This window comes from Mixophyes fleayi, chromosome 3, assembly GCF_038048845.1.
Source record: "Mixophyes fleayi isolate aMixFle1 chromosome 3, aMixFle1.hap1, whole genome shotgun sequence".
In the NCBI taxonomy this organism is placed as follows: Eukaryota; Metazoa; Chordata; class Amphibia; order Anura; family Limnodynastidae; genus Mixophyes; species Mixophyes fleayi.
In genome coordinates this window covers 63,616,811-63,631,714 of record NC_134404.1, presented here as the reverse complement: position 1 = coordinate 63,631,714, position 14,904 = coordinate 63,616,811, and the positions used below count along the sequence as shown (strand labels likewise).

Here is a 14,904-nt window from a genome sequence, read left to right as displayed (position 1 = left end):
TGATAGACATTGCTAAGAATGCAGCCTCTGTGCCAACAAAATGAGTGCTTCCATTCTGTGGACACAACAGTCCCCCATTGGGGCCAAGGGTAATGAACATTCATAGAAACATAAATTGTGATTCTGCTGCTCTGGGCAAATGTCATTTATATAGATAAGTACTCTCACTGCACTGGGAGAACGCCAGTGCCTCTATACATAATGGAACAGCAATAAGCAATGTCACCTCCTGTGGCAGCAGGGCAGATAACACTCACACAGCATGAAAAACAACCTATGCATTACATATGTAAACACTGTCCAGACAATGGCTGATGCAGTGGTCTTAATAGATTCATCAGGTATTAGGTGAATACAGCCTGTTGAACAGTAACTTGGCAGGAAGACAGAAGTTAAACAGACTGAGTTTTAATCAGTCTAAACATAATCCTACAAGAGAATGAGGGCGCTAGCACAACATGGGAGAATGCTGTCCCTGTATAGCAGCTCTTGATAAATGGCCCTATCACCTTTCCCCTTTCTGCAGACAAGCTATTGTGAAGAGGAAATCTTTTGTCCCTAATGAAAGCAACTAAAACGTTATGTTGAAGGAAAAGTGTGATTAAATATTTCCCATTGAAAACAGCCAACAAATATCTCCTATTACTAAACTTAATATTGCTCTGTCTCTGCCAGCGAGGTGTCCATTGCAGAGTTATTCTAAGGCTGGAATGTTTCCTTCCATGTGTATGGAGGATTGCCTTACATGAAGCTGTGAGAGACATCTGAACACATTCACAGGAGAACACTAGATCAATTGCTAGGTTGGTGACTCAGCTGTAGCAAATACACTTCACCTTAGGATTTGATGCCCATGAAGACTTACATGTGTTACTTCACCTAAAGCAACACAATACTTCCTTTACATACTGCCTAAAGGCATTCAAAAGCAATTTTTCTTCTTTATTGTTTACAAAGCAAGCTTCATAAATCTTACAAGTCAATTATGTCAGAACAGATGAGCTACTTCAAACCCGCTGTGTAAACAAGCCTGTTCAGAAGCCTGGGCCATTAACGCTGACTACAATATGCTTTTAAAGGCCTTGAACAAAAGAAAAGAATTCAGCTCCTTTACCTGGGACACTGCAGACAGGAGAATAGTGTCAGATTGCACTGAACAGAGCCCCTGCCTCCCTCTAAATATCTTATAGCTGGTTGGAATTTGCCAGTGTACAGCAACATTGTTGCACACACAAATTCATTATTGGAGAATTAAAGTAGAAAATAAAAATTGACATACCTAGAGCTAAAAAAACAATTTTTTTCCCCCCAAAAGCAAGGAGATAGCAGTTTTGTAACATAACAATTGTTGTATGGTGAGCCATGTACAAAATGCCTCCTATACTGTATGTAGCACGCAGGAACTATTAAACTCCTGTACCTATTGTAAACAATGAAATAAAAAAAATGCTCTTGAATTATACATGATTTTACCTACCTTTAAACAAAAAAAACAAAAAACAGAAAAGGCGCACTAGATGTTGGACAGGACAAGTTATGCCCTCAAACAGAAGTTTACATAGCAGGGGCCCAGCTGCAATAGACTTGCTACATCCAGTGTTAGATCAAATGTAAATAACATTACCATTGCATCAATCTTCACTAAAAGCTTTTATCTGTTTCAAGAAGCACATAAAAATGAAAGATTATTAGTGGGCATACCAGATCTACTTTTCTTCCAGAAAACAAATATAGTAAGAGTATGGTTAGGGTTACTGTTGTAAGACAGTGTGGCCAGCATATCAATCTCTTAGAATGATGAAAATCAGTATATACTGGCAGTATCAGGATAGAAAGTCTGGCCACATTTAACTGTCATCAGCAAACGTCAGATGATCAGAAGAGGCAGAAACAGGAAGGGCACTGTCCAATCAGGTTTGGTGGCATATACAAAGATTAGATCTATCCAATTAGGCCCTTCATGTGAAAGTTAAATTAAACACTTATTGTTTCTATGGGATGCTTTCAGGTAGACAAACTTATGTAGAATTCAGGAGCTAGAGGGATCTCCTAAAGAGCCAAGGAAGATGTGTTTCTATTAAAATAAATAAAAATGGTGGCCAATTAAGACTTAATGGACAAAAACAGATCTAAAGAGATTGCCAATCCCAATCAACATCTGGCTGTCAGATGTCTGGGTGGCCCAAAAACCTGCTGACATTATGGACCGCCCTAACTACACTAATGGTTGCACTGGTGATTGGGATATGCTAGCCTCTAAAATCACTGAAGATAGCACAACCTGGAATGATCAGAGCTGCAGAAGAAGAGTGGGGGCAGTGACTAGCCACAAGTATAATTATGTTAGTAAGGACAAGACTGCATGTGACAGTGGCATAATGTGAGGACAGGAATGGGAGAGAAATGGGAAGATTTAGATCCTGTCACACAAAGGCAGGAACACTGTAGTCAAATGCATCTCTACATGAAATGACATTGATAGATCTAGCCTGTTTTGGTTAAAGAGGATTCCCTATATACTTGCAGTTTGCACACTGTTACTGTTGATATTAAAGGTCTACACACACTTATTGAAATTGCAGGCGTTTGAGATATCCACCTTTAATAGGACATTGCTACCAACACAATTCAAGTGAAAAACGATTTAATTTTTTAGGAAAAAGTGAAAATAACCTACAATGCCATAGTTGCATAAGTGTACACACCCTTTTATAATGGGTCAGTTGCCGAGTTTAGAGTTAACCAATCCCATGCAAAATCATGTTCAAATGGTAACTAGCATACACCTGCCAACAACGAAAGTGATTGTGAATAACCTTAAATAAAGATGAGTTGTTGCTGTAGGATTTCCTTGCAGTTTTGCATGGCTGCACCCTACAGGGGGATTAGCCATAGTACACAAGAAGCTTTCAAAACATCTTTGCTGAAAGGTACCAATCAGGAAAGGGGTATCAGATAATATAAAAAGGCTCCACACGTAGCATGTAACACTGAAGATCATCAATAGGTGGAGAATTTGTGGAACGACATGGACCTTGACAAAATCAGGATGTCCCTTCAAAGATGGAGCCTGAACAAGAAGAAAACTCATCAGAGGCTACAAAGAGTACTACTTCAACATGAAAGCAGCTGCAGGAATTTTTGGCAGGATCGGATAACCTGCTATATGTGACAACAATCTCCTGTATTCTGCACATCTGGGCAAAGAGATAGGGTATCAAGATGGAAGCCATTTATCTCAAAAAAGAACATCCAAGCCCATTTAAATATTGCAAAGACATTAAATCAGCCCAAATTATATGGGAAACGTCATATGAGAGTTTTTTTGGCCTTAAATCTGATAGATCTGTGTGCCACAAAGACAACACAGCTCATCAACCAAAGAACACCATACCAACTGTGAAGGTGGCAGCACCATGGACCAGGGCTCTGGTCAAGATAGAGAGCATAACAAATAGAGGCTGTCAGGTTTGATGCCAAAATATCTTGATATTTGAATCTGACAGAAACATTAGGAGAAATTTTACCTGTCAACATCATAATGATCCAAAGGACAAATTACAAGTCAACCAAGAAAATGGCTTCAGAAAAAGGAAGATCAAGGTCTGGGAATTACCCAATCAGAACCCAGACCTCAATCCTATTGAAACTTTTGTGACCTAAAAGACAGCTGTGTCTGACCCGATTTATCTTGATTTTAGACTTATCACCACAAACACTGTACAATTAATACTAAAAGCAAATGTATAGCTATGCAATGGAAGAAAATATTGAGACAAAAAAAAAAAAAAAAAAATCACAGGAAAAAATGTTTATATAACCATCTTCCCTTGAGTTCTTGAGCCTAGCACAGTATTGGCTAACCTGTGACACTACAGGTGTTGCGAAACTACAAGTCCCAGCATGCTCTGCCAGCTATCAGCTAGTTATCTATTGGCAAAGCATGCTGTGGCTTGTAGTTTCACAACACCTGGAGTGTCACAGGTTAGCCATCACTGGCCTAGCTCATGGGGGAAAAAAAACCCTGGACAATTCTGGGCTCAATTACTTAACTCATTCTAAATCAAACACTTTCATTCTGCAAATTAGACCTTCAGTGTTATTTTAAATCAGCACAGATTTAAAAATAAACTCTCTCGAGTTCCCACAAACCACAGCAAAAGCTTCAGCACCCAGCTTCCTAAATTGAATGTATAACTGAACCTTGAAACTAAAACAGACAAAAATAGAACTAAAAACGGTTACCTGCAAAGAATTAATAGTACAAAAACGGGACTTTAAAACCTTACAAATGTAAGAACAGAGTGCACATTAAATAAAGTGAGAAAATAAGTATCAGATATTATTTAACACAGGTAACTGACAAAATAAAAGGAAACACTAGTAAACACTAGTAAATGAGGGATAAAGCACACTCTACATAGGTGGTTAGGATTACCTATGATAATAATGCTGAACTGGCCAAGTTGACCAATATTTTGGCTACCATGCATGAAATCACAGTAACTGCGAGAGGTTACTTACTGTTGGGGCACATAGCCAGAATCTAAAAAAACCAAGTTCAACTTGCCGTTGTGTAACGAGAACAAGTGGCTGCAGTGATGATTGCATGGAGGTATAAGGAAGACAAACTAAGAAGGGCTGTGGGTGAAAGCACAAACTCCTTGAGGGAGCTTCTTTACACAAGTCTGACATGTAAGGAAAAACAAACTGACATCACCAAGTCAATTGAATTGCAAATATTAATTATGTCAGTCAGCAGTGTCATCATATACAGTCAAAAACTTCAGACACTGTAGCCTGATATTATCCTTTATTTATATAGTGTCAATATATTATACAGCACTTTACAGATAATGTTTAATCATTCACATCAATCCCTATTTACAGTTGAAATTGTGTACCACACACACACAAACACACTAGGGTTACTACCTTTGTCAGAAGCCAATTTATCTACCAGTATATTTTTGGGAACTGTGGGAAGAAACCCAGACAGAGAACACAAACTTCACTTAGATAGTGCCCTGGTGCCCCCCGCATTGTAGTTCATAACCTCCGTTAGACCTAAAAGTGCATGTTTGCTTGAAAAGTTGTGAAAAGAGTACAGTGTTTTACAGTGTAAACAGAGTGTGGGGGGGGGGGGGGGGATTGTATTTTTTTTTTTACAAAAATAAATAAATAAAAAAAAATATCTTATTTTTAAAAAAATGATCAAGTAAACAAATAAACCAAGTAAAACCAACAATACAAAGTTTTTTTAAAAAAATACTGTATTTTTTTTATATATTCAATTTAAATGACTTGTGACACCAATCATGGCATGGCACAGCAAACTACACACAAATCACAGCACAAACTGCAAAAGGAAGGAAGCAGCAATGATGTCAAAAGTTACAATAGTTGACAATTGCTTTGCCTAAATTGGAAATATGAATGACCACCAAACCAAATGTGGAAAATATTCTATCTGTTGATGCTGCAGCTGTTAGCAATTGCTCTACTGCTACCATGATATTTTCATTACCAGCTAGTTTCTGAACCAATGTACATTTTCCACCAGTCTATTGGTGCCACTGTTGACACAACATCATGGTCAGACAAGAGGTCATTAAACGGAGTTGCTTTTGCTTGGAACTTGACTAGTGTTGGTAGAAGGATATTTGAATGTGAAGATTTTTCTTTGGCAAAAGTAAGAGCTTCTAACGATTCTTCTGCAGTTAAACAACTACCACAGTAACGTGGGTCCATCAAGTAAGCGAGAAAATGTGCAGGTCCCAATGGTTGATTATAGCGGTCCAAAAATGTATTCATGTTTGGTTTGCCCAGATTTAATACCTTCAAACTATCCTCTAATTCTTTCCACACATGTACAGCATTGGAAATTTTGCAGCTATCTTTTCGAACCGTGTCAAAGGCTATTGAGATGGGCTTTAGGCAGTTAAATAATTGTTCTACATTTCTCTTCAGACCAATGCTGATAACGTTGTTATAAACGATCTCGTCAATTTGTTTACGGTTTTCTTCACACAGTTTCATAAGAATTGATCGATGCTTAATGTAAGAATTCATACAGTCATCCATTGTATTGCACCTTACCTCTTGAGAAAGAGCGAGCATCAATCCACCCTCTTGTTTATATTTGGCACTTGCAAAATGATTGTTTCTAAAATACTTAGCAACATGAACTACCTGCTCCTTAACATTAGAAATGTCCAAATTATGTGCTAACAAATTTAACAAGTGAGCTGAACAGCCATATGAAATAACTTTAAATTGTTCTTCTTACTCCAGTTCATGACACTTCTTTATCACATTGACAGTATTGTTGGTTACAATGCTTTTTTAATGGTGATATAAATCAATGATTTTTTTTTTAAAAAAAAAATCATGCAATTTAAATTGTGATTAAAATCAAGTTGATTTAAATGGGCACACCCTGTTTTTACAGTCATGTGGTCAACAAATGAATCGCCCTTCACGCTGTTCTCATGACTATATACATAATGTCTATAGAGAGGATGCACTCAGTACTCAGGTGTATCCAATGCACTGTAAACGATCCAAACAAATACTCGGAGGAAGACAGAGTTCAAAGCAATTCAAACAGACCATCACTATTATCGTGAAAACATTAAAGGTTTTTAATAAGTCAGAGCATGATTCTGTAACTTGTTTTTTGAAGTAAACATTTAATGTCTTTGCAATACTAGTGCTGGTCTGTTTGAGATTTTGAACACGGTTATATATCCTAGAAATACAGAATAAAGCCTTGAGGCATCTGTGCTTGTTCCCCACAGTCAAGGTTTCTGTCAGCTCTTTTACTACATGGGGTCTACTTACTTGATAGGTTTAGGTTCACAGGCTACCCATACCCTTAGAGGGCAAAGTAAATGCCAATAAAAATATTTTTCCAAGTGATTACCTCAATCCTATGGTGAAACTTTTCTATACTAATGGGGGTGAAATGTTCAAGGGTAGCAATGCACCCAATCACAGGGCTTGAGTGGTCATGGAATGGTTAGACGAGCCACTTTCCGTCCCAGTCACCAGATCTCAAGTCAATTCTGGAGAGGCCCCACAGACCACAGTTTCACTACCATCAACTAAATATCAAGTAATGGAATTCTCTCTGGAAAAATGTGCTCACATAACAGTTCCATTCACTTTAGAACCTATGCCAAGACACAATGAAGCTTTTCTAACAGTCAATTGTCCTATTATAGCCAGTTAAATTAGGGTGTGCTTCATTTTTAGTTACATGTAGATAACAGTGTTTAGCAATATATTTCAGATATTGAAGATATAGTGGACACCACATGATAAATGTATTAATGTCCGGATTCTTCAACTCCGGCCTGTTCAGCGTCTTCGGCGATTAAATTTAAAGCGGCGCTGCATTGTAAAGGGAATTTAAAGTTTCCCTTTACAATGCAGCGCCGCTTTAAATTTAATCACCGAAGACGCTGAGTACGTCGGAGTTGAAGAATCCGGACAGTAATACAGTTACCCCCAGGTTTGGAGGGCCACATAACAATGCTAGGTTGCTGCTTTTCACCATTGTTGTACAGGTATCTTATATAGGGACTTGCTTGTGTAATTACAATTTATATTTTTAGAGCAGGAATCCTACATAGTTTCCTTTTAACAGCAAGTACCTTTTTAAGCATGCATCAGATAGTCATTTTTCTTAGCTGCCCTTTTATAAATAATCTCCTTTTTAAAATCTCCCTGAAGGGAAAACAAGTATGGCTGCCATTCACACTTTCAGATTCTCAGCATGCCATGTGATGGGAGAGGGGGAAGGAGGTAGGAGGATTTTACAGTGCAGACAGAGCTCAGAGGGGCATTCCAAAGCATTCTGCTTGCTGCATGTGATGTTGCCATGGTAGTCACATGACACTTTCAAACACTCAGAACTATGTCATTAACAGCAACCTGAAGAACTAAATCAAGGAAAATAGTATGGCAATTACCAAGATTCCTCTTATAGCCTGCCACAGTGATATTAACAAACATACCTCATTATGTCATGGGATTGCTGCTGTAAATGATAATGTCACCCATCATTATTAATGTATATAAATAAAATGGTTCAAGTAGTCATTCTAGAATAAATAGAGAGATGGCTCCTCACAAATAAGCTTTAGTAAGAGATATAAAGAGCATTACACATTCATCAATATAAATGTCAACTAATAAATTAATCTGGTATATTGTCCATCAAGAAATAGGAACAAAAAAAAGTGAGCATGTCCAAGTTAACCCATAAACAGAAAACACTCTTAAAAATCACTGAGTAAGCAGGCATCTATTTATATGGGCAATTTTAAAATTTTAGTTCAAACTGACACAAAGGGGCATATTCAATTGTTTGAATAACCCGCCGCGTTAAAACTATTACCGTTATTACGTTAATAGTAAGCTGGATTTTAGTTCAGGGAGCTGCGAGCTGAAATCCAGCGAGAAAACTACCGTAATAACGGTAATAGTGCACGGAGAGAGAGATTTTCGGCGTTTCCGCCAACAATTGAAAATGCCCCAAAACGTCTTTATACGTGGGCCCAAAAACCAGCAGCAACAGCAAACAATATCTGATGGTCATTGATTAGATAACAATCAAGACTTTTAATGACTACAATCAGCCAGTGTGTGAGATCAGCCACAAATGCTAACCAATTGCTGTCAAAATTGGTCACTCTTGTAGCTGGCCAAACTGGACACATATTATCCAGTGTTTAGCAACAAACTGAACAATTCCATCATCCAGGCCAAGCAATTGGATGTACCAGTGTAGAGGCATTTTTCACAAAAATATGTTACTGAACAGATTTATAAGGTTTGTGCAGAAAGTCTGACCTGGTTTTATGCAGACAAGCTACTAGCAAGATGTAGCCGATGTCACAAGCATCTAGCTTTGATATAATGTGGCTGCAAGATGTCACTGCTCCAAGCAGAACACAGCTACATGGAAGTAGGTGGATTTTGATGGGACCACTTCAGATAGGTTTCTACCAGCAATCTATAAAGATGCTTTGTCAGAAGCAAACTTTTGGCTGTTTACCCAAATTTCATTACATCAGAAAATATTGTATCAGCCTTTACACATTATATTATTAATTGAATAACTAACTAATACAAAGCCGTTTAATATCTGGCACATGCATGTGATCTCCATCATTGAATCATTTCATTCGCTTTCATACATTTATGCAGATGTGTTCACTTCAACAAACTGAACAATTCCATCATACAGAAACATCCAATACACAGAAGATGAAGTTTTTGTTTTGTTTTGGGTCTTTGTAAGGCCAAACTCATATTTTCATCTTCATGCGCAGGAATATGATGAAGAAATGGATGCCCCCCAATGAGTTGTAACTTTTTCTAAAAATCTTTATTGACAAGAATACTAGTGCACGTGTGGTGGCACACCCACAGCAAGGATTAAACCTATGGTTAAATTACAAACAAAACCATAATGGCACAATATGAGTATATGCATTATTATGTTCTCAAAAGAATGGCTCTTCATAACCAAAAATACTCTTTGTAAATAAAGCTATTGCTTTGGACTATATATTTATAATGTTGTAGAATTTAAAAATATATATTTATAAATATTTGATATGTGCATCCTTCATATGGATTACATATTAACATTATTAAGCTATGTTTACATACACACAAGTTACATAACATAGTATGCTTTGAGTACCATCATCTGGGGACAGGTTTCTAAACACCAACAACCATTACACAGGAGTTGTAAGCCTTTCACTATAGACAAACAATCACTGCCTGTGACAAGGCAGGGTACAGGGGCTACAGACAGGGTACAGAGGGTTGGGGGTGGCCTGTCTGCTCCATGTGAGTGAGACGGATGGGTGGGGGATCTGCCTGTCTGCGCCCTGTGTGTGAGAGGGATGGGGGATCTGCTTGCGCCCTATGGGTGAGAGGGATGGGGGGGGGGGTGTTTCTGCCTGCGCCCTATGGGTGGGAGGGATGGGGGGGTCCTGCCTGCCTGCGCCCTGTTGGATTGGGGGGGGGGAGCCCGACTGCGCCCTGTGGGTGAGATGGATGGGTGGGGGGGGGAGCCTGACTGCGCCCTGTGGGTGAGATGGATGGGTGGGGGGGGAGCCTGACTGCGCCCTGTGGGTGAGATGGATGGGTGGGGGGGGGAGCCTGACTGCGCCCTGTGGGTGAGATGGATGGGTGGGGGGGGAGCCTGACTGCGCCCTGTGGGTGAGATGGATGGGGGGGGGGGGGGATCTGCCTGCGCCCTATGGGTGAGAGGGATGGGGGGGGAATCTGCCTGCGACCTTTGGGTGAGATGGATGGGGGGGGGGGGGGGCGGGGAATCTGCCTGCGCCCTATGGGTGAGAGGGATGGGGGGGGAATCTGCCTGCGACCTTTGGGTGAGATGGATGGGGGGGGGGGGCGGGGAATCTGCCTGCGCCCTATGGGTGAGAGGGATGGGGGGGGGGGGCGGGGAATCTGCCTGCGCCCTATGGGTGAGAGGGATGGGGGGGGGGGGGGGCGGGGAATCTGCCTGCGCTCTATGGGTGAGAGGGATGGGGGGGGGGCGGGGAATCTGCCTGCGCCCTATGGGTGAGAGGGATGGGGGGGGGGGGGACCTGCCTGCACCCTGTGGGTGAGATGGATGGGGGGGGGGGAATCTGCCTGCGACCTGTGGGTGAGATGGATGGGGGGGGACCTGCCTGCACCCTGTGGGTGAGATGGATGGGGGGGGCGGGGCTGACTGCCTGCCCCCTGGGTGAGAGGAATAGGGGGGGGGGGCTGCCCTGGGTGAATGGAATAGGGGGATGGGGGGGCTGTCTGTGCCCTGGGTGAATGGAATAGGGGGCTGCCATGTCGGCTATGACAATGGTGTGTAGAGCTGAGCGGCATGTTACAGCGGACAGGAGGACCCCAGCTTCTGGTGATTGTGTAGTATGGTGATCACCCGCTCCCTCCCCACCATCTCCCCCCAGTCCCGGCCCCACTCACCGATCAGCCTCCGCACCTCCTCCTCGCTCATGTAAACGTTCAGCCCGGGCTCACTGGCCGTCCCGGGCCCGGACTGAGCTTTGCTGGCTGGCAGGAGAACCGGGAGCAGTAGTAGCAGGGACGGACACCACAGCCCGGGGCCCGGCTGCCTCCCCCTTCTCCCCCTCCCCGGGGGGTCCGGGGCCCCGGGCAGCATGTCTCTCACAGGCCGTGCTGAGAGGAGGCGCCCCGGACCATCGCCGCTCACGTTATCCTTCCTGTCCGGGCCGCCGCCGCTCCAACTACCGGAGAGTGATCCGCGCGAGAGGCACACGGTCCTCGAGCCCTCGGTCTCCTTCACGGCGCCTCCGGTGAGCCCGACGCACGCGCTCTCCCTCCCCAGCAGACAGCGCGTATCGTCCTCTTCTGCCTCCTCCCGGACGCCGTCCTCCTTTCCTGACTGATGCGACCCCTCCAGGCCGGACTTCTTTGTTTTCTTTCTTTCTCCCCCCTCCTCCCAAACTAATCTTTATTGTCCACATAAACAAAGACAAAGAGGATCATGGCTCTGATGCTAGGAGCTTACACTTTGTAACCCTCCCATCATCCATTTCCAGGAGCAATGGAGCAGTGCTAGGTTATACAGCAGAAAGGACAATATGAAGCTCCACAGCTTAGTGTAAGTTCAAACATGTTAGGAGATCAATAGCAGTTGGCCACAGATTGCCTGCATGAACCATGACTGAGATGAGTAATATTATCCATTTATACCAGTCAGTGGTGCCCTATCCATTATAATACACGTCTGTTGTTCTAGTAAATTAAACATTTTAGTATTTACATTACTACTTTATTTAATTATGTTTTGGTATCTCTTTTTATTGATAGACAAGAAAGCTGTGACAACTCTGCTGTTTGATAGATTTGTAGCTTTGGGTGACAGAGGTGATTGTCCTTCTAAAGACCCCTCCTGGGTGCACCATGGTCTGTATAATCTCTGATTGTTTCATGTAAAATAAGTGGTTTGAACAACTATAAACAGCAGTTATGTTTGTTGATTTTTGACACCATTAGTCACCAAATGTAAGGATGTAATTCACAATTGTTTATTTACATAACTCTCAGTTTAACCACAGGGCTGGTCTGTTCTATGCACACAGCATAATTGCAGAAGAACAATCTATGTTTGGGAAAGTGCATTGATCAGTCCTGCAGGACGAATTCTCGTTTTGAGACATAAGGGGGTAAATGTATCAAGCTGAGAGTTTTCCGGCGGGTTTGAAAAGTGGAGATGTTGGCTATAGAAACCAACCAGATTCTAGCTGTCATTTTGTAGAATATACTAAATAAATGATAGCTAGAATCTGATTGGTTTTTCAAACGCTGGAAAACTCCCAGCTTGATACATTTACCCCCAGGTGTGTACTTTTGAGTAATTGCACCCAGTTTTTACAAGAAACTGTGTGGATTTGGCAGGTCAGTGCATTGTAGCATCTGTGGTGGGGTAAACACTTGCACCATACTTGACCAAGTGCTGGGGGGGTATGGCGACTTCATACGCGTCATCACGACCCTGCTCCCCACTGCGCAATGCTGTAATTCATGTCATGCCAGGGAACAGGGCCATGATGGCACAAATCTCATCATCATGGGCGGCCCCTCTCACTTCAATAGGCAAATGGGCAGGAGACAGCCGACATTGTACACGGAAGTCTGGGAGGACTCCCAAACATTCTCAAGAATGTAGGTAAGTATGGCTTACACCTTCCCATGGGAGGAGCTGGGCAGATTCTGGAGCGTTTCTTATTGCAGATTGTGGGAAAGAAGAAATCTAGTTCTAACTGTATATCAGTGTACACAGCCAATGTACAGATTGTGCCTTCATTTGACCAACATGTGGAGAGGAGAGGGTGCATCACCTGCTTTGTGGGAGAGTGTACAGTTATTTTTCTCCCCACAACACCACCACGGAGGTGCCATATTGTATGTTTAATGGAGTGCATTTTGAACTTTCTAGTAGCATTTCTACGAGAAAGCACATTTCTAAGTGAGCTTTGACTAGTGTAAAAATGAACTAGCAGACATACCCGTGGACATAAAGAAAAAAGCCACACTTAGTTGACTACACTTATTAGTTCGTAAATTAAAATAACTGGTTATATTTACAGACCAAATTTAATTATTCTGTGTTAACTGCATAAGGGGTAATTTATATCTGTCAGACTGGAAAATGATTACATATTAGAACGCTAATAAATTAAAGTACTATGAGCTGGAGGGATCAATACACATTCAACCAATCAAAATCAGTTAGATAGTGCTGCTGATAGTCATCATCATTTCGTATTATTGTACCAGCCCTCCAGTACCCGCAAGAGACACGGATCCTAAAAGATGTATCCGCGGAAGCATCCACATCTACTTGTGTCACAATTAAGTGAACATACCATTACTGTGTATGGCCTACTCTTTCCTGCCTCTCCAACCGTAAGGAGACGCAAGTTGTTCATACACAACAGTCTTCTCCTAGATGCATGAAAGCACATTTTTCATGCACATGTGCTGTATGGAAATGCATATCTGAAATAAAAAAAAAACAGACGAGCCCCAAAGTGGTTAGATGCACCAGACAGTGTACCTGGAACCATTAATGTTGGCAACTATGGTGTATACTGCTAACAGGAACAGTTTGCACAAAATCAAGCAACTCTTAACAATTCTTAATGTTAACACAATTGGGTTTGTCAAAAATGGAAGAATCAAGATCCGCTTTGGTTACTACCAATAAAATACAGGCACTACCCCAAACCCACCACACAACAGAACGTATTGACTGTTGTCATCCCAACTGTATTTACAGCATAGACTATAAGTTCAGTGAAATGCGAATGGCATTCTACTTAGTGGCAAAGCAAAGGAAGAATTCAAAGATTGTATCAGTAGAACTTCGAAAAGGTCTTTTCCATGTGAAACTCAATTGTTGAGAAATTTCCACTTAAATTTGGTGGGAGGCTTTAGTACTACTATCACTACATTGGTCTCTTGCCTTTCCTTCCTCCTCCATGGCACATGCAAAGGAAAAGTATCGCATTCACGCATGCATTCTGCTCTATTCAACCAAGGCTGACTTCAGTCCAGTTCCCCCATGTGTGCACATCATATTCACAAGGCTCTGCTCATCAGCACATGTGTATAAGCAGCCACAAGCAGGATACACAGTGTCATTCACAGATGGCTGTCCAAATGAATAGAGGTATAAAATGTAATGTATGTGATAATGGAGACATGGTATTGCAGAGCTTCAATGTTCTTTGAGACCGCTTGGCAGCATGTAGCCAAGATACATGGTTTGTGTAACATGTTGCCAAGAATACAGACACATCCAGTGTGTTGATCTCAACCATCCCAGGTTGCCAAGATGTTGGTAGGGGTTATCCTCTCTCAATTACCAAATCTTGATCGCAGTAATTTTATGTTAAGGGACTGGATGAAGATACTGACATATACCGCAAGACTGTATCCTATTTCCTTAGGGGCACACGCTGAGCGTATTTGAATGAGCTAGAAGGTAATATCAGAAAAGCTGTGTCACTAAAACCAGTGGAAGAGTGGGCACCTTGGATGAAATATCTAAATTCTGGAGGACTTTTATGGGGACACCACTTATGCTGCAGCATTGAAGAACAGGTTCTTCAACAGGCTCCAACGCAATGGAGAGACCATCCCTCAGTATAACAATGCTCTTCCAAAGGAAAAGTCCTGTGATTTAAAAGTGTTGGCCGAGACTGACCATTTAAATAGAAACCAGGGCTCCATAATTTGCCACGGTGATAACTCCTACTGGCAAAATGGATCTCTGACTCCTCTCTGAGTTTGGCCAGATACAAAATGAGGCATTTGATCTTCAGAACATTT

General features: G+C 41.8%; 1 protein-coding gene across 2 annotated transcripts in view; it reads right to left on the bottom strand.

The window, feature by feature from the left end:
- Nucleotides 1-11,498, bottom strand: part of RYK (receptor like tyrosine kinase) — a 90,294-nt gene extending 78,796 nt beyond the window's left edge. Inside the window, exon 1 of one of the 2 annotated variants that reach the window (XM_075201578.1) lies at nucleotides 11,011-11,498. In XM_075201578.1, the coding sequence (XP_075057679.1) occupies nucleotides 11,011-11,206 (196 nt within the window). In that variant the 5' untranslated portion in view covers nucleotides 11,207-11,498. The remainder of the gene's footprint in view (nucleotides 1-11,010) is intronic. The other variant, XM_075201577.1, reaches the window with a different exon arrangement.
- Between the last annotated feature and the right edge of the window lie 3,406 nt (nucleotides 11,499-14,904).